The 17,369-nt window shown below is 56.5% G+C and overlaps 1 protein-coding gene across 4 annotated transcripts; it reads left to right on the top strand.

The window, feature by feature from the left end:
- Positions 1-1,530: 1,530 nt before the first annotated feature.
- GRK6 (G protein-coupled receptor kinase 6) lies at positions 1,531-16,126 on the top strand. 4 transcript variants are annotated; one of them, XM_061456710.1, is made up of 16 exons: positions 1,531-1,675; positions 5,055-5,150; positions 7,532-7,644; positions 7,947-8,024; positions 8,267-8,367; positions 9,612-9,704; positions 10,018-10,081; positions 10,506-10,646; positions 11,301-11,491; positions 12,268-12,305; positions 12,441-12,530; positions 12,609-12,817; positions 13,087-13,224; positions 13,465-13,602; positions 13,741-13,875; positions 14,639-16,126. In XM_061456710.1, exons 1-16 carry the CDS (start codon positions 1,624-1,626, stop codon positions 14,642-14,644), a joined length of 1,683 nt encoding a protein of 560 aa, XP_061312694.1. In that variant the 5' UTR covers positions 1,531-1,623; the 3' UTR covers positions 14,645-16,126. The 4 variants fall into 4 exon arrangements, with proteins under 4 accessions (XP_061312694.1, XP_061312693.1, XP_061312695.1 ...); XM_061456709.1 differs by having other exon boundaries at positions 15,379-16,126; XM_061456711.1 differs by lacking the exons at positions 1,531-1,675; positions 7,532-7,644 and having other exon boundaries at positions 5,058-5,150; positions 15,379-16,126.
- Positions 16,127-17,369: the final 1,243 nt, after the last annotated feature.

Raw genomic sequence — 17,369 nt, forward strand, 5'->3', positions numbered from 1 at the left:
ATGGCAGAGTGACACAGGAGATCACCTCCAAGGTATGCCAGGGCAAAGCATCCTCCTCCTTATTGCTGCGTTTTTATAAACAGAAGATGCAACACTTGATCTCCATTGGATGCTGAAGGGCATGGTGGACCACAGGCAGCACTGACTGCAGGGTCAATGAGTGCTTGGAGTAACTTGTGTTATTATCAGCCTCACTACAGCCTGAGGACATGATCTTCTCCCTCCTGATCACCAGCACAGCCTGTCTGAGCGGTGCTCAGAGGCCCACCAGCAGGTTGCCATTGACAGAGGCTGGTGGAGGGATTTGCCTGTCACCATGTGCCCCTCTGTGCCCTGGGTACCACATACTTCACACCCGGGGCAGCCCCACTGCCACCAGCCACACACAAGGTAGGAAGGAGGCATCACCCATGGGCTGGAGCCAGTGATGGGAGCCATGGGAAGGCAGAGGTGGCATCTGCTCCTGAGAGTCAGAAGGAGCAGAAAGCAGGACAGGCACAACTTGCTAACTGGTAAGCGGATTGATGAGTGGCTTTACACAGAGGAGGAGCAGGGAGCGTGGGAGGTCACCTGCAGGGCCGACAGGTCATTAAGTTGAGTACATCACTGAGCTCTGCAGAGAAATCAATGACCTACTTGCCGGGGAGCAGCTGGGGAAGAGGTTCTCATGCTACAGCTCATTTTCAGATAGGATAAAGCTGCTGGCAATGGAAGTACAGTGAAAAAAGGGCTCTTAGAGGAAATCATTGGACAGAGGAAGCCTGCGGGACCAGCTGCACTCAGCCAGGAGCTCAATTACCAGGACAGCACATAAGCAGCCACTGGCATCAGCCAGCGGCACCCGGGGACGGGGAACCTCCAAACCTTCACAGCAGCGGTGAAAAAGGGAGACCACAGCTCGTGTCACCATGGCACAGGGACCGGCCAACACCAGAGACACGGGTGCTCGAAGACTTTATTATTAAAGCCATCGCAAGCACAGGGCCAGGCTACAAAGAAGGGAAGGCGGGCCACCCAACCGCCGTGAGCAGCACCGCGGGACACGGGACACCTCACACCGCAGCAACCCCAACCCCAGCGCGGCACCGCCGACTAAGTAGAACCGAGCCCACGGCTCCCGCACAAAGCCCCGCTCGGCCCCACCCCCTTACGGAACGCCCCTATCACGGCCCACGCTGCAGCAGAGTGGCAGCTCCACACCCAATCAGATGCAGAAGGAGGAGGGTCTCTTCCTCTGTTGCGCCTTATCCAATCCGTTCCCAGAGCGGTGGCTGAGTGACACGTCCCTCACCAATCAGCACCCGCTCCCTCTTCCCGGCTGAGCCTCGCCAATGGTTTCCTAATGACGCGCGCTTCTCTCTCCCCGCCCCGCCCTCTCAGACCTTCGCCCGCCCCGAAGCCAACAGGAGGGCAGCGGCTAGGCCGAGGGGGCCGGGCTTCCTGGGGGGATGGACCAATGGGAGCGCGGCGCGGGAGGAGCGTGGTCAGGCATTGGCTGGCCGGGCGGTGGTGGGCGGGGCGTGGCGCGGCGGCGGCGGTGTCGGGGGGAGCGGCGGTGGGGCGCGGGCCGAGCGGACGGGAGCGGCGCGGAGCCGGGCGGGAGGCGGTGGCGCCCCCGGGCCCATGGAGCTGGAGAACATCGTCGCCAACACCGTCCTCCTGAAGGCCCGCGAAGGTGAGCGGCTGTACCGGGCTGACGCCGGTGCTCGGACTTGGCAGTGGGGCCGCGGGGCGGGCAGCAGGCCCAGAGCAGTCCGTGCGCGGAGCGAGCGCGGCGCCCGGAAGATGCCGGCCGCTGGCCTGAGCCGTGAGCCCAGCGGTGTGGTTGTTAGAGCGGCGTCTGCTGCCCGGTGTGCGGCGGGCGAGCTGCAGGCTCCGGCCGCTTCTAGTCCCGGGACTTAGCCCCGGGCGGGCCCTGCCGGGGGTCGCGGCCTTGGCTGCCCCCGGCGCTCCTGGAAGCGGGGAGGTAACGGCGCGGGTCGGGCACGGGCCGCCTTAAAGCTCTCGGTTGTGAACGGGCCCCGGCGCTGGGCGCTGCTCCGGACAGCCGGCGGTGGCCCCGCGCCCCAAGCCGCGTTTCCTCCAGGGGTGCTGACCTCCCCCTGGGGAGGCCGCGCTGCAGCCCCGCTGGGCCCCTCCGTCCTGGCGGTTTCCTGCATTCCCCCTTCCCGAGGCTGCTCCTGCCCCTTGGCAGAGGGGAAACGCAGTTTTGGTGCCTTAGGAGAAGAAAGTTGATTTCAGGCTGGTGAGTGCCGCTTCCCACACAAGGGCCGATCCCGAAACTGCGGTGGGGAGCCCCACCCCACCGCCACCCTCACACCAGCCCCGGCCCCTGGTCTGTTCAGCGCCACGAGCTTTGGGTTCACAGCCCTCCTGCTGATTCAGGGGTCCCGGCTGCATTCCAGGGCACGGGTGTGGAGTGCCCCCTGCCATCAGCGGGGCTGCTGTGAGCATCTGAGAAGCTGTACAGAGAACCCTCAGGATGGCTTAAAGAGAGCAGTGGGTCACACAAGAGTCTGGTCCTTTGCAGAGAACATCTGATGCAGCCAGGTATCGGGGAGTTCATTAGGTCACATAAAGTGGCCAGGAAACACAGTCCCTCCTGGCCCTTGGTGTGCAGCTGGCCAGACCAAGTCATTCTGGAGCCTGAGGGGCCTGCTGAAATCCAGTTAGAGGGCTTTGGAGATTAGATTTGTGGGAGCAAAGAACAACGAAATTAAATTTACATGGGCAGAAACATTTCTGAGCTGCTTGAAAATCAGGCTTAGTTGTAGGTACTCCAGGCTCAGTGACCATGACATTATGGCTCATAATGGCAAGGTTTGGTTCAAAACCAAACAGCAGCATTTGTAAATTCCAGACGCAAGACCCTGCTTCACATGGAGTGAGTGACCAGGAGACTGGCTCCTCTTGTTCCATCAGCAGAGTAGAGCTTGGTCACTGCTGCAGAGTGAGGCATAGGACGGCTGCTGCAGCTCTTCCCAGTGCCTCTCCCATGGCAGGAGTTGGGCAGCTTGCTTGCAGGCAGATACGATCCATTGGCACACTCACACTGGCTGGTTCCTGGCCTGCGAGAGCTGCAGGTGGTTGTGGTGCCTCTCCATGGTGGCTCTCCCACCTCACAGCTCACTGGGGTGAGCTCTGGCAGCCTGTGGGACTGGACAGAGCTGCTTTGCTGGCCAGGTCTGGCACCACTAGGTGCTTTCTTTCAGCTTTCTTGGGAGCCTTCTGGTCTGGTGTGGGAGTGTGGGGCTGAGATCACTCTGGACATGCTGAGGGATACTGAAAGCTGTCTTCGGTTGCTGCCATAGGATGACTATGGTCTGTGTTTCGTTCAAGCACTTCTAGGAAGGTTTTGCCTAGGGAAGGTGAAGGATCCTTTCCCCATTGTCCCCCTTGCCTGCTTGCCTCCTGCAGAGGGACAACAGGCCAGCTTTGAGATGTCACTAAGCCCTGAAGCTCCCTTGTGGTGAGCTCTTGGTGGAGGCAGACCCCCCCATGCCCCATCCCTAGATAGCAGGTGCTGGGAGGTTGGTGTGCAGGAGCCAAGTTCCCTTCTGGACTGTTTGCTGTGGTGCTGGGAGGGACCATGCCAGAAGGGTGCTGGAGCCTCCTTTCAAAGCAAACAACTCAAGGAAATGCAAGCTGCCACTCCACATCCCACAGGAGCTGTGGGTCATTGCTCTGCCTTTCCTTGAGGACTCTCAGGGTGAGGATGGCTTCTCCTCCTGTGCCCTCCCTTAGTTGTCCCCCTCCGTTTCATTGCTGCAAGTTGTGGCTGACAAGGTGTCTGTGCTGCTGGTTCCTTCCACCCCTGTTTACCCTTGAGTCACTTCCTTCCTGAGTTTGTACAATCATGCAGCCCAGCTGCTGGTGTGGGGCAGATGTAGCACAGTGACCCACAGCGTGCCAGGGGCTCAGACCTGAGGTTGGCCCTGCACAAGGACACCTTGTGTGTGATGGCCCCATCCCACCTGCCTGTCCAGCCAAGGCCTCCTGCAGTGCAGGGAGCTGGGGTGCCCATGGACTGTGTCTATTATCTGGGGCTGAATTGCATCCGCAGTGGAGGAAAATGTTATGAAAGTGTTTCCTAAGAGCTGATAAATGATGTTCAGCCCCCCCCCGATTTCAGAAGGCCTTTGGCCTAACTCTTTCAAGCAGGGTGATTTAACATATTTCCAAAGGGAGGTAGGAGACTGTGTGTGTGTTGGCACCGGACAGGGGGAAAGCAGTCCCTGGAGATTGGCTGATCCCAGCAATCCTATTTCAGTACCTAGTGCTTGCTATGATGTAAATTTTTTGGTCTATCTAGAAGCTTTCCCACCCTGTCCTACAGCACTGGGCATTTACCCCAGCAACTGAAGTTAGAATAATATCAGGCTCTTGATCTCCCTTTTCTGAGGCTGGCTTATCTCTGTAGAAAGGTGGGAGTGTCCCCACTTCACAGGTGGGAAACTGAAGTGATGAGCCCCGGGCGATGCAGTAAGTTGTGGAGCCAGGATTAGAGCAGGAATTCCTGTCTCCCAGCTTCATGTCCTCCCTCTTAGAGCCTCTCCCTGGAGTAAGCAATCAGCCTGGAATGAGTAGGTGGCATGAACATCTTTACTACAGCAGGAAGAGCTTCACATAAAGCAAGGCTTGGCCTCAAGAGATGATCAGTTATGCAGAGGTCCTGAGGACAGGCCTGCAAGCCAAGAACTATTATGCGTGCATAGAGTGACCTGTGGCTTTCGGAGCTGCTGGCCCTGCTGTGATTCTCCCATCACAAATACAAGCCACTGAAAGGTCCAGGTGAAAAGTTTTCATGTTCTTGGCTGGGACTTTGTTCAGCAGCCAGAGTGGTTGGTCCATCTGCTTCCTTTGGCAGTCAGAGGCTCTAACACTTTGTTCCACCAGCCAGGAGGCTGCTATGACCACTTCAGTCTTGTTTTCCTTGCCTGGGCTTGTTTGTGTAAACAGACAGGGTGTCTCCTCACTCAGCTCCTGGCAAGGCTCGGCTGCAGCTGGTCATCCTTGCTTCGTAACTCATGGTACCAATTCTGTGTGTCCTGCAGGTGGTGGCGGAAACAGGAAAGGGAAGAGTAAGAAATGGCGCCAGATGCTGCAGTTCCCCCACATCAGCCTCTGCGAGGACCTTCGACAAACCCTTGGTGAGACACAGGGGCTGGCTGGAGTGGTGCCAGTGGGTGACCATATGTGGGGTGTCGTGCGCCCGAAGTCGAGTCCTGTGAGGGTCAGAGATGTTGGCCAAATCCCAGCCACGATCACTTGGAGCTGAAGGTGTAGGGAAGAAGTGGTGGGTGGGTACATCACAGCTGCACAATGCTCGCTGGGTAGTGCCTGTTGATGTACAAACACACCTTGTAGTCTGTGATGAGCTTCACTAGGGATACACCACCTTCTCTGTGCAAACAGACCTGCTGGGTGTTGCAGTTCTGCAGTGGCACCCTGGGGTGCCTTTGCATAAATAACACAGGTCCCGCTGATGTCCTCTGGATTTCCAGGCTGGGATTCAGCCCTGCTCCACAGTCCTTGACTTCTAACACTAATGCAGCAGCTTTTGTCAGACAAAAGTGGGTTCTTGCTGTGCAGTATGGATGAGAATTGTAGAGGTGGGCAGGGCTTGGCCTGTCATTTTAATACTGCACTTTGTACTCTTCATGGTTTTAATGTTGTTTGTGCAGCAGGCTTGGTCCTGAGATCATGTGCCATCGTTTTGGGGCACAGAGGGTGGGAATGTTCTGCTTCCTGGGGAGAGCTTGTTTGTCACTCCAGATTCAGCTGCCAGCTGGAGAGTGGGACATTCATACTGTAACCCGCAAGCCCACAACAGCCCAGTGCGTGCTGTGCATCACCTCTTGGGGCTGGCTTTACAGCCAGGTGTAGTCAGATGGAGACTCTCACCTTGGTTTTGCTGCAGACTGCCTCTGGAGCAAGTTGTGAGCACTGAATGAACACGGCTCTGACCTGGGCTCTCCTTGCTGCTCCTATCTTGGCCATCCAAATACCTGCCTGCTTCTTTGATTTGTGTGCCCTCAGCAGAGCAGCAGAGCTTTCCTCCGCTGATGTCCATCTTCTGCCTGCAGCCACCATTCCCGTGGGTGTCATGACATTTTACAGCACTGGACTTCATTGTGCTGCCCACTTGCCAGTGGTGGGTGCCAGTTGTCTGTCTGTCCCTGCTGTCCTACTGTCCAAGACGGTGACCTTGTGAAGCTTTGGGAGGCAAATCTCTCCCAGCTGCTGGCTGTCCTCACCCATGTATCCACTTCCCCTTGGGAAGGCACATGAGAAATGCTTCTGGCCTAGGTTGCAGCCACCTCAATTAATTTCCCTGTGGGAGAGATGACCCTGTTCCTCGTGCTTGGGTCACTCTTTGGATGGAGTGGCTTTATTTCCCTTTCTAGCAGGCTGTGAGGGAAATTTCTTTCCTATTGCAAGGCTTGGCAGGACTGTGGGCATGGTGGGCTGGTTGCCCACTGCAGAATTAAGCTTTGTGTGCCCTGACCACAGGGAACAACCTTGTTTGAGCCTGGACACCCAAAAGCTTCTGATCTCTCTGGCAGCAAACTCTTGTCCTCCCCAGCTGAAGGGAACTCCTTCCCCTGCGGACACAAGGAAACAGGCCAGTGCTGCGGAGCTGGCGAGGCGGCCTCCTCCCCCACCACAGCGCTGTGCTCTCCAGCACCCTCAGGAAGCTGCAGCTTCCTCGGGATAAACTGCTGCACTGGCTCGGGAAGGCCGGCGGTGCCCAGCGCCAGAGAGTGCTGACAGATCCCTGCCCTGATGGATGGCTGCACATCTGCACCCCAGGCAGCCCTTGGTGGCAGAGGCTGTTACAGAAATCTGTTCTGGCACACGATCAGACGCCTTATGAGTGGAAGGGGAGGGGAAAAACGTGGAGAAGTGGAAGTGCTTTTGATAGTCAAAAGGGTTTGTGCCTGGGCTGCCAGACTTCAGAGAGGGGTAGGAGGAATTAGCAGGGAAGCTGAGTTTAAGAGGGCAATAGAAGTTGATGTACAACCACGTGGCTGTCCCATGGAGTGGGGTGGTCCGATTGCTGTGTGCAGCATTAACAGGACATCTGTGGAAATGATGCCTCCCATTTTCATGCTGCTGCTTCCAGCAGGGCCTTTGGGAATACAAGTGGTTTGCAAGAGTCATCAGAGCAACTCTTGGCCTGGAAGATCTGCCTCAAAATAAGTTTGGTGTGTTCCAAGGAAAGTTGTGTCTCTGGAGTAGTCAGTTGATTGTGTAGAAAGGATTGAGAAGAGAGTCTCCAGGCAAGCAGGAGACACAAAAGGTCTCTTGCTAGGTTTCAAGCTAGGCCAGGCTGTACAGAACAGGAGGTCAAACATCTTCTGGGGAAGAAGATATTCATATAGGAACATAAAAGCTCTCGTCCCCATCACTCTCCTGGGAGCCTTGGGCTGATGGATCACAAGCCCCTCCACTGCTGCCTGGGGCTGGGCAGTGTGCTGTGGCTGCTCCTCTGGGGGCTGGCAGTGAGTGGTCTTCTCCATGTTTGCAGAGCGGGACTACCACAGCCTGTGTGAGAAGCAGCCCATCGGGCACATGCTCTTTCGGCAGTTCTGTGAGACACGGCCTGAGCTGTCGCGCTGCGTCAAGTTCCTGGATGCCGTGGTAAGAGCAGAGCTTGTCAGGCTTTGCTAAGGGAGGCAGGGATGTTCTTGGTGCCTTGGGCATGGACTGGTTGGCTTTGAGTACTCTGACAGTTGCAGGTACTCCTGGGCATGTAGGGTTTTCCTGGAGGAAAAACCCGTGAGCTGTTGTTAGTCCTTTGCTTAGGGAGCTGCTTGCCGGAGATCTGGTTTTCCAGGAAAGCAAGGGAAATGTTGGGCAGAGGGTGTTGCTGCTCTGCATCTGTTGCCTGGTTGCTGTGGCTCGTGGCTGGACCTGCTCCTCACGCTGTTTGCTCTGTGCAGGCAGGGTACGAAGTGGCTCCAGATGAGAAGCGGAAGGAATGTGGGCAGCGCCTGATTGAAAAGTACTTGAAGCCAAATGTGAGTAAGAGGTTGTGTTCGCTGCCTGCAGTGGTAGAGCAGCTGACAGCTGTCATTACCCATGTCCTGCCACAGCGAACATGCTGGGCAGGACAGTGAGGACAGAGTACAGAGCCACCCTACCACCTCACAAACAACCATGCTGCTTTTGGCAGTGGCCCTAAAGCCACTGTGGGCTTCTCCTTCCTGGCAGGACCCTTGGGCTCCGCTCCCTATGTCTGACTCCATCCCTTTGTCCCCAGAGTGAGGACCATGTGCCTGAAGTTCCGTCGCAGCTGGTGGATGCCTGTTCTGAGAGGCTGGAGCAGGAGCCTTCCAAGGAGCTCTTCAAGGAATCCACTAAGTAAGTTGGAGAGCTGGGGCTTACCTGCAGGTTGCACCATTGTATGGGGTGGGCGCTGCAGCTAATTCACCTCATCCCTTTTGGTCCTTTCCTCCAGGAGAGTGAGGGCTGGTGCTAAGGCTGGAGCCTGGGAAGTCTTGGGTTAGCACAGCTACAGGAAAGCAAGTGCAGGGAGCTCCTGTGAGCTCTGGGAGCCCCAAGCTGCTGCAGAAACCTGTCACTCCTCTCAGTCTGCCATGGGTCTGAGTTGCCACTTGGGAAGGTGCTGTTTCAATGAGCCTCAGCATCTGGCCATGCTGTCTTGTGCCAGGATCTCTCAGGCACCTGTAGAGCAGAGCTGACAGCCCCAGTGCCAGCTGTCCTCTTCTGCTGGCTGCAGATGTGGCTGTTGTGGTTAGGTGATGCTGGCTGTTGCCGCAGGGATCTAAGGTCACTTCTGTTCCTATTGCAGAGGCAGCGGCTGAGGCCCTGGCTCCGGGTGTGAAGCGGAAGCTGTTGGGCAAACCGGGCTTAGAGCTTCCACCCCTCCCTGAACAGTAGCTGCAGCACGTTGCCCAATTGAGTGCAGGGCTGTGGCAATGGATTTGCTGCAGTCTTCTGGGGAGCGTTAGCTCTGTGTGTGGTAACTAGTGTCACTGTCTGAATGCAGAGCCTCCGGGCTGGGCCCTGCCTGCTCTTGGCAAGCTCTGAAAGGGGAAGAGCCCATCCGCTTCTCCTTGATGCATGTCTCCAGTCTAGACACTGTGTCTAAGGCTCTTTACTCCACTGGGCAGCCCTGGCACTGGTCTCCAAGGCAGTTAGCTCTCCCAGGCCAGATCCCCTGTGGCCTTTTGTGCTGGATATTAATCTGAAAGTGAACTCAGCACCTGGTGCTGAATGTTACCAGCAGATTTCGGCAGCTGATTATAGCCTTGTGTGCATTTGCCCTGCGAGCAAAGGGGCAACTGCAGAGTCCTGTCATCCTGCTTTGTCCCACAGCCCAGGCTGGTGCTGATAGGCCACAATTAGCAGTGCCAGCCCTGTCCCAGGGTGTTTGTTTGTCACAGCGGTACCTCCAACACACCTTCCTTTTGCATCAGGGTCAGCATGGAGGGGGCTTTCTGGGCGAGGGCTACGTGGGTGATTCAGCATGAGGCTGGGTGAGGGGATGGCAAAGTAAATGTGCCCTCAGGGCTGCTCACCTCCTCTTTGCTTGGACCGCTGTGATCAGCCCTTAGGAACTTGCTGGCTCTGCTCTCTCCTAGGCTTATCCACGACTACCTGAGTGTGGCCCCCTTTGCTGACTACCTCGACAGCTTGTACTTCAGTCGCTTCCTGCAGTGGAAATGGCTGGAACGGTAATGCTTCCCGGCATCCCTGGGAGACATGCACCCTCCTTGCATAGGCTGCCTGAGGGGTCCCTTGGGGTCATTCCTGTGCTGGGTTCTGGCAGGAGCCAAGGGCCTGGCCTTTGTCTGCTCTTGCTCTTCTTGAGGGCCCTGGCACCATCAGCAGCCCCATCTTTGCTTGCCTTGCAAGGAAGCAAGGTCTGCTTGAGCAGGGGTTTTGGGGTGAGCTACAGTCTCTCAGGTCAGGGCATGGAGGTGGTTTGGGCTTCAGCTCCTGCTCCCTTCCTGCTCCCATTTCACTCCAGTTTTCTTTACTTCACAGGCAGCCAGTGACCAAAAACACTTTCCGCCAATACCGTGTGCTGGGCAAGGGTGGTTTTGGGGAGGTGAGTGACCACCATTTCCTCTACTTTTGGGGTACCAGGCAGCCACAAGCTTCTCTTCACCTGGAGGCAGGTTCTGCTGGCTGGTTGAGTGGTGGGTTAGGGTGCTGGGCATTGCTGTGTGCTGGACATCAAAAACTGCCACTGTCAGGCTTCTGTTTCTGGAATGGCTGCCTGTCCTCCCAGGCACCAGTCATGGTGTTACTGCAGGTGGCAGGGGCATCACAGCCCTGTGCTGCTTATCTGTGACATCCAGAGACATCACTGCTCCCTGTGTCCTTGCTTTGACAACAGGCTTCTTGCTAACCTCAGACGGAGGTGGGGACAGGGACATTTTTGCCTTCCTGTGCTTCCTCCTAAGAGCAGAGCGTAGACCCCCACCCTGGAAACAGCCGTGGAAGGGTGCTGAGCCTTGTCCTCCCTCCAGGTTTGTGCCTGCCAAGTGCGTGCCACAGGGAAGATGTATGCCTGCAAGAAGCTGGAGAAGAAACGGATCAAAAAGCGGAAGGGAGAGGCCATGGCCCTGAATGAGAAACAGATCCTGGAAAAAGTGAACAGTAGGTTTGTAGTAAGTACATAGGAATTGCTCTCACTTTGCTGCAGTAGTTGATGCTTCCTCCAACCAGCTGGGCTGGCACCTCTGTGCTCCTCACCTGGTGGGGAGAGACAGAAGCAGACCCTGCCCTCGGGTTAGGGTCCTGGTGGCTGCAGATCTCTCACAAGGCTGTGGTCTGGCAGGACCTCCTACTGCCTGTAAATGCCACCAAAGTCAGGCCAAACACCCGTCTGGTCTCACAGGCACGTTTTTAGCTTCTGGGGCACAAGAAAACAGTGAGATTTGTCTCTACAGACACCCAAGTGGGCAGAAGCCTATTCCTGAACTGTAGGGAGCTCTCCCTGTCTGCACTGAGGTGTGGACAACCTGAAACCTCCCACTGTGGAGGATTCACCAGATGCTGCCCCAGGGTTGCTGTTGGGTGCTGCTAGCCATGGAGGGGAGTAGTTCTGCATCAAGGAAACAGCGTCCTCCTTGTCTGAGGAAAGCTGGGGCTGTGCTGGGACTGATGGGTTTGCACAGTTTCCCCTCTGCTTCCTCTGCTGGCAAAGGCCCAGTCCTGCTGCCCAGGAGTGGCTGCTTGGGTGTGACAAAGTGCCCATCAGAGTGTGGGCACCTCCCTCTTCCAGCTGTGTCTTCTAACAGCCTTTCTGCCCTGAATTGCAGGTGAGCTTAGCCTATGCATATGAAACTAAAGATGCTCTCTGCCTAGTGCTGACCCTCATGAATGGAGGGGACCTCAAGTTCCATATCTACCACATGGGAGAGGCTGGCTTCGAGGAGCCCCGGGCAGCTTTCTATGCTGCTGAAATCTGCTGTGGCCTCGAGGACTTGCACCAGGAGAGGATAGTGTACAGGTGAGCACTGCCTGGTCCCTGCTGGGAGACCTTGTATGGGCTGCAGAAGCAAGAAGCTGCTCTTAGTAGGCCAGCTGGGTCTGTCTGCTCAAGAAAATAAGCTCATGCTTGAAAGCAGTACAGAACTGAGTGAGAAAGGATCAGGAACAGAAAGCTGATCTCATGGGAGGAGAGGGGGAGCTTAGCTTGGCTTCCTCATGCTGGTAAATGATCGCCAAGAACAGGATGTGATCGTTTTGTGAATGCCTCAGGGCAGGCACTTGGGTGCTTAACTGCTGGGCAGTATTGACTCTAGAACAAAGGAGGGTAGGCTGCCCTGATATGGGCAGAATGGAGAACAAGCTGTAATGACTGTACTGACCAGGTTGTGTGATCCCCTTAGGGACAGCATGGCTAAACACAGGCTGGAAAGTCCCTTCTAGTCCTACCCTGTGCCTTGCCTTGGGGCAGGACAAGCAGAAGAAGCTGCTGCTCCTTTTCTCTTGTGTAGGCTGCCCCATAGTGAGTCCTACACCTGCAAAAAGGGAATTGCCCACATGCTCACTGCTTCCTTGTGGAGGACTCAATGTTGTCCTGGCCTGCCTCTCTGTGCCCACGAGGGGAGAGCTTGCTGGGCTAGCTATGGGGCAGAGGGTGAGAGGAACGTTATCTGTGTGCCTGAGGGAGGGGCACTGCATCCCTCCGCTGCTTACCTGTGACTTCTTGAGATGATGCTATTGCTTGTGTCTTTTGCTTTGACAGCAGGCTTCTTGCTAATCAAGCCCCTTCCTTCCTAGGGACCTGAAGCCGGAGAACATACTGCTGGATGACCACGGTGAGTGCAGGTTCAAGAAAAGCTCTGGACCCGAGTCCTTTTCATCTGCTTGTACCAGAGTTTCTCTGTGTTCTTGGCAGCTTCAAACACTGCCCCTTGACTTTGTCCTGTTAACTTGGCCCCTCCTCTGTGCAGGTCACATCCGTATCTCAGACCTGGGGCTGGCTGTGCATGTGCCAGAGGGCCAAACAATCAAGGGCCGGGTAGGGACAGTTGGCTACATGGGTAAGTGGCCCTAGTGTTATCAAAAAGTGGTCTGCACCCGTGCTTCCCCTGCCCTCACACGTCCCTCACCCCTTGTAGCTCCAGAGGTGGTGAAGAATGAGCGCTACACATTCAGCCCAGACTGGTGGGCTCTGGGCTGCCTGGTGTACGAGATGATCGAGGGACAGTCCCCCTTCCAGCAGCGCAAGAAGAAGATCAAGCGGGAGGAGGTGGAGCGGTTGGTGAAGGAAGTGCAGGAGGAGTACTCAGAGAAGTTCTCGCCCTGTGCCCGCTCCCTCTGCACCATGGTACGAGTGGGTATCCCTGACCCTTTGCTCCTTTGCACGTAGCTGGAGAACACGGAGGCTGTGCCCTGTAGAGGTGTGGTGGAGCCAGATTCCCTTGTCTCTGATAAGGCAGTAGAGAAGGGTCCAGAGTGCTTCAGTTCCTCACTCTTGCAGTTACCTGGTGGGCCCATGTTGTCCCTAGAGACACACTGCAGGAGCCCAGCTGAACTCAGGGCTGTTCCTGCCCAAAACATCTTCTGTCCAGGGCACCGATACCCTTTGTGTTGCAGCTGCTGTGCAAAGATCCTCTGGAGCGCCTGGGGTGCCGAGGAGCTGGGGCCAAGGAAGTGAAGGAGCATCCTCTCTTCAAACACCTCAACTTCAATAGGCTGGAAGCAGGCATGCTGGACCCCCCCTTCAAGCCAGATGTAAGTGCCTGTGTATCCTGACCTCTTCAGTCACTGGGAAGCAAGAGCCCTGGTGTGGTTTAATTGAGGAGATGGGGCACATCCCCTTTCCTTTTGTTTCTTGGAGCCTGCAAGAACAGCAGTCAAGCAAGCTTTGGGCTGCAGGGAGAGGGGGCGTGGGCTTGACCATGAGCCACAGTTGTTTGTGGTGGTGGCATCATCGCTGGATCCTGGCATTAGAGCAATCTTTGTGCTGTTTAGCCTCAGGCCATCTACTGCAAGGATGTTCTGGACATTGAGCAGTTCTCCACGGTGAAAGGGGTGGAGCTGGAGCCCACAGACAATGACTTCTACCAGAAGTTTGCCACAGGAAGCGTGCCCATTCCATGGCAGAATGAGGTAGGTTTGCAGGGCCGATCTTTGCTCCTGCTTGTGCCCACCATGGCAGAGTGCAGTGTCTTGCAGGGTTTGTGTCTGCTTTGCTGCTCACTGAGCTCTCAGTGACAGATTGCTATAGTTCTCTTTGCCCTCTTCCAGATGATCGAGACGGAGTGTTTTAAAGAGCTAAATGTCTTTAGCACAGATGGGACAGTGCCTCCAGATCTGGACTGGAAAGGGCAGCCTTCTCCACAGCCCAAAAAAGGGTTACTCCAGCGCTTATTCAGCAGACAGGTAAGAATCCCTGTGCTTCCTCCTCAGCAAGTCCTCTAGCAGCAATGAGCCTGCTCCTGCCTGTGCCAAGTAGATATGCTAGGGAGGTGGGCACGAGGGCAGCAGGCAGTCAGTGGGTGACCAGGCCCCAGGGCTCTCAGGCACCTGTGCAGAGCTTCAGGGAGTGCACTCTTCATGCTGGGGCAGTCTAGGGAACTGGAGTGGCATGTCCTGGTTAAACGTGCTGGAGTCACTCAGGCAGAGGGATGTTGAAAGCACTAGAATAGCAAGTCTTCTCCCTTCCTATGTGCATAAAACATCCCTGAAGAAGACCTTGCTTTTGGAATGGGCTGTCTGGGCTCTCCAGAGCAATTCTGCCAGACCGTGAGCCAGGCAGAAAGAGCAGCTCTTTCGAGGGATGAGGAGAATGGAAACATCTTGCAGCTGCTGTAGGCTTGCTTGCCTGCCTGTCTCCTCTGCCCAGAACAGCCTTTGCCTTCTTTCTAGGACTGGCAAAGTCTGGGCTGCTGCCTCTCAACAGCTGCTTGCAGCTGTGGGACTCAAGCGTGGTTGGCTCTGGACCCACTCTCAGCCATCTGGTGCTGACTCCTGCATCCCTGCCAAGCTCTGAGTTGTGCTTCACTGTTCAGTGGGCTGCCCTAGCCAGAGCCAGCTCTGGGCTGGGATACCCAGCCTTTCCGAGGCAGGCAGGACCTGCTGGAAGATGGGCAGCCGCCTGTAGCAGGGGTTGGGCTGTGATTTGCCACGTGTTTTCTCTTTCCAGAGGTGAGCAGTCTCTCCTGGCTGCTCTGCTCAGGGAAATACCTGGTGGCCCGTGGACATGGCAAGATCTGGGAAAGAGGAGTGTTGTCCTTCAGTGCCTATCCCCTTCCCCCAGCAGAGCACAAGCGGCTTGTTGTTCTAACTGCCCCATAGCCACTAATCCCGCTTCCCTGCTTTCCTTCATGGGGGAGGCCTTGCCCTCAGCTTGAGCCAAAGCTGCCCTTGCATAGCCACTGCTGGGAGCTCTGCTCCCAGGGGGCAGTTTGAAGTTTCCTTCACTCCTCTCTTTGGATGTCTGGGAGACGCAGAAGGGTTAAGAAACCGTGAAGGTTTGACATTGCCCTGTTCTCAGACTCCTATTCCAGCAAAAAGGACTTGAGCTGCTTCTGCGGCTGGCTGAGCCCTGAGCAGGGCCAATCGTCTGTGCTGGCACTAAGCTGTATTGCTGGGTGCTCTAGTCCACGGAGCCCATTTTCCTCCCAGCTTCTGAGCTAGTCAGCTGCGTGCTCACCAGTCTGTCTGCCAGGAGCTGAACCCCCACATGCAGCTTGACTGTTCCTCTGCAAATGGGGGCTCCCCTCCAGCTCCTTGCTTCCATGTAGCTCTCCCATGAGCAGATCAGGGGGACCTGCCCCTTCCTCGCCAGAGGGCAGCTGTAGGCTGGGTTGTGTGACCATGCTCACCCTCTGCTTGCTGTGCTCCTCTCTTCCCTCCTCCCTCTCCTTGCCCTTCTGACTTCAGGACTGTTGTGGGAACTGCAGCGACAGTGAGGAAGAGCCCACCCGGCTGTAGAGCACAGCTTGTTCTTCAGCCCCTGGGACCCCTCTGCCTCTGCCCAGCAGAACAGCCCAACCTGAAGGACAAGGTAGCAGCGGCCCCACAAGGTGGATTCGTTTACAGCTCTGTACACCTGCATTTGAAGACTGGATGCTCCAAGGCTGGCAGCAGCACACAGCTCAGGCTGAGGTGCCTCTGCCTGTGGGCAAACCCTCATCCCAGAGGCAGACCTGGATGCTTCTGAATCTGCCACTTAGGATTGTGCTGCTGCCACTGCCCTCCTGGACCCAGGGTGGGAGGGAGGGATTTTGCTGAGGCCAGGCTGGAGCAGCTCTGCTCATACATTCCATGGTGCCGGAGCGGCGCTGCAGATTTGGTGTATATTTATGTATGTTGGTCTGTACATATCACAGTTTTTAATCTACATATGCCAGTTTTTAACCTATAGGTGGGGGTCTGCAGTGCCCCCACACTGTCACAGGCACAAATGTCCTCCTATGCGGGGAGTGATGGTGCCACCTTTGTTACCAGGGAATCCTGGGCAGAGGCCTTCTGTGCCTTGAGGTGTCTAAAGCATCTTTCCTGGACCTTTCTGGCTGTGCTGAGGTGTCCCTGGCTCCAGCGGAGTCCGTTGCTCAGCCCCGAGGCACAGGAAACTGCTGTGCCAAAGCGTCTACCATTGCATCCTGGCAGCAGAGCGTCACTGCCTCATCCTTGCTTCCCTGTCAGCTGGAGCCCTCTTCCTCCTGCCTCGTCTCACACATGCTGCCAGCTCCGGAGAGCTGATCGTGGTCTCCTCTCCAGACTGCTACAGTGCGACGCAGCCACTGCCACAGCAGGTACCTGCTGGAAGGTATCTGCTGCTGGGGCCAAAGGGTTGATCTGAGCCCCAGTGTGGTTCTGCCAGCTCTGGGCCACCCATCTATGCATGCTGGGACCCTCCAGGCCCACCGTGGTGTTAGAGGAACAGACACATAAGGGACCCTGCTCTCAGGGAGTGAAGCTGTGGTAAAGGTAATGTCCCTTCCTGGGGTCATGCTCTGAGCTGTGACCTAAGAGTGAGCAGGGCCAGGACCAGCATGCCTGCTGTGCTGGCTTGGTGTGTGTCCAAGTGCAAGAGTGCAGGGGCTGGAGCCCTCTATGGCCCTGGGGAGCAGTGTGGGGTTCAGCCCACCTCTCTATTCTGCTTGTCCTGTCTCCTTGTACACTTGTCCCAGCTGTGCCCCAAGCAATAACTTGTCTCTTGTGTATGTACACATGCGTGCGTGCACGTGTGTGTGCTGCTGCCTCGTGCTCATTCTGAGCCAAGGCCCCCCGGGGGGGCTGAGCACCGACTTGGACCTGTGGTATCATTTGCTTGCCTTGCACTAAAGTTGGAGAGTATTTAAATTTTTAACCTTTTCTTAAGCCTAAGTTTGACTGTGCCTTCTGTTGCTGTCGGTCAAGGGGGGCCTGTGTGGGCCAGCCAGGGTTGGTGGCTGGAAGGAGAGAAGCAGGCCCCCCTATTCCTGTTGCCATGGGCTCTGCTGGGTCTCCTGTCCTCCAGGACAAGGGCTGATGCTGAGCCCCGGCGAGCATGGGTGGCCGTTCGTGGCTTCTGGCAGGTGGTTTGGGCCTTGTACTATTGGGGTGCTCATGTCTGCCATGCCCCCTGTCTGCCTTTAGCACAGCCCCTCCTGGGCTGTCCTGGTGTGCTGTGGGGCTGGGGACAGAGTCCTGCTCCCCTCTGGGTGCAGTGCATCCCTGCTTTGGGGGAACTGTGCACTGGGAGACCCTGTGTCAGCACAGAGCAGTTTCAGGCCAAGGGTCAGCCCCTGAAAGCACAGGGAACACTGTGTGAATAGGGTTGGGGTCATGACAGTCACCAGAGAGGGAGCATGCACAGGGGGTTGGGGTGGCTGCAGGGTGGGTTTGGGGACCAGGGCCGGTGGTGGGGCTGCCGGTGGTGGCAGCAG

Source organism: Pezoporus flaviventris, unplaced genomic scaffold, assembly GCF_033815535.1.
Source record: "Pezoporus flaviventris isolate CSIRO_AGI_PZ_B2104156 unplaced genomic scaffold, CSIRO_AGI_Pfla_v1 ptg000023l, whole genome shotgun sequence".
NCBI classification, from domain to species: domain Eukaryota; kingdom Metazoa; phylum Chordata; class Aves; order Psittaciformes; family Psittacidae; genus Pezoporus; species Pezoporus flaviventris.

Excerpts from the sequence above, each read along its gene's own strand:
- GRK6 (XM_061456709.1), top strand. The coding sequence starts at position 1,624 with ATGGAGCTGGAGAACATCGTCGCCAACACCGTCCTCCTGAAGGCCCGC. Across the intron at positions 5,151-7,531 it reads GGACCTTCGACAAACCCTTG|AGCGGGACTACCACAGCCTG; the intron begins GTGAGACACAGG and ends CCATGTTTGCAG. Across the intron at positions 12,531-12,608 it reads AGGGACAGTTGGCTACATGG|CTCCAGAGGTGGTGAAGAAT; the intron begins GTAAGTGGCCCT and ends CACCCCTTGTAG.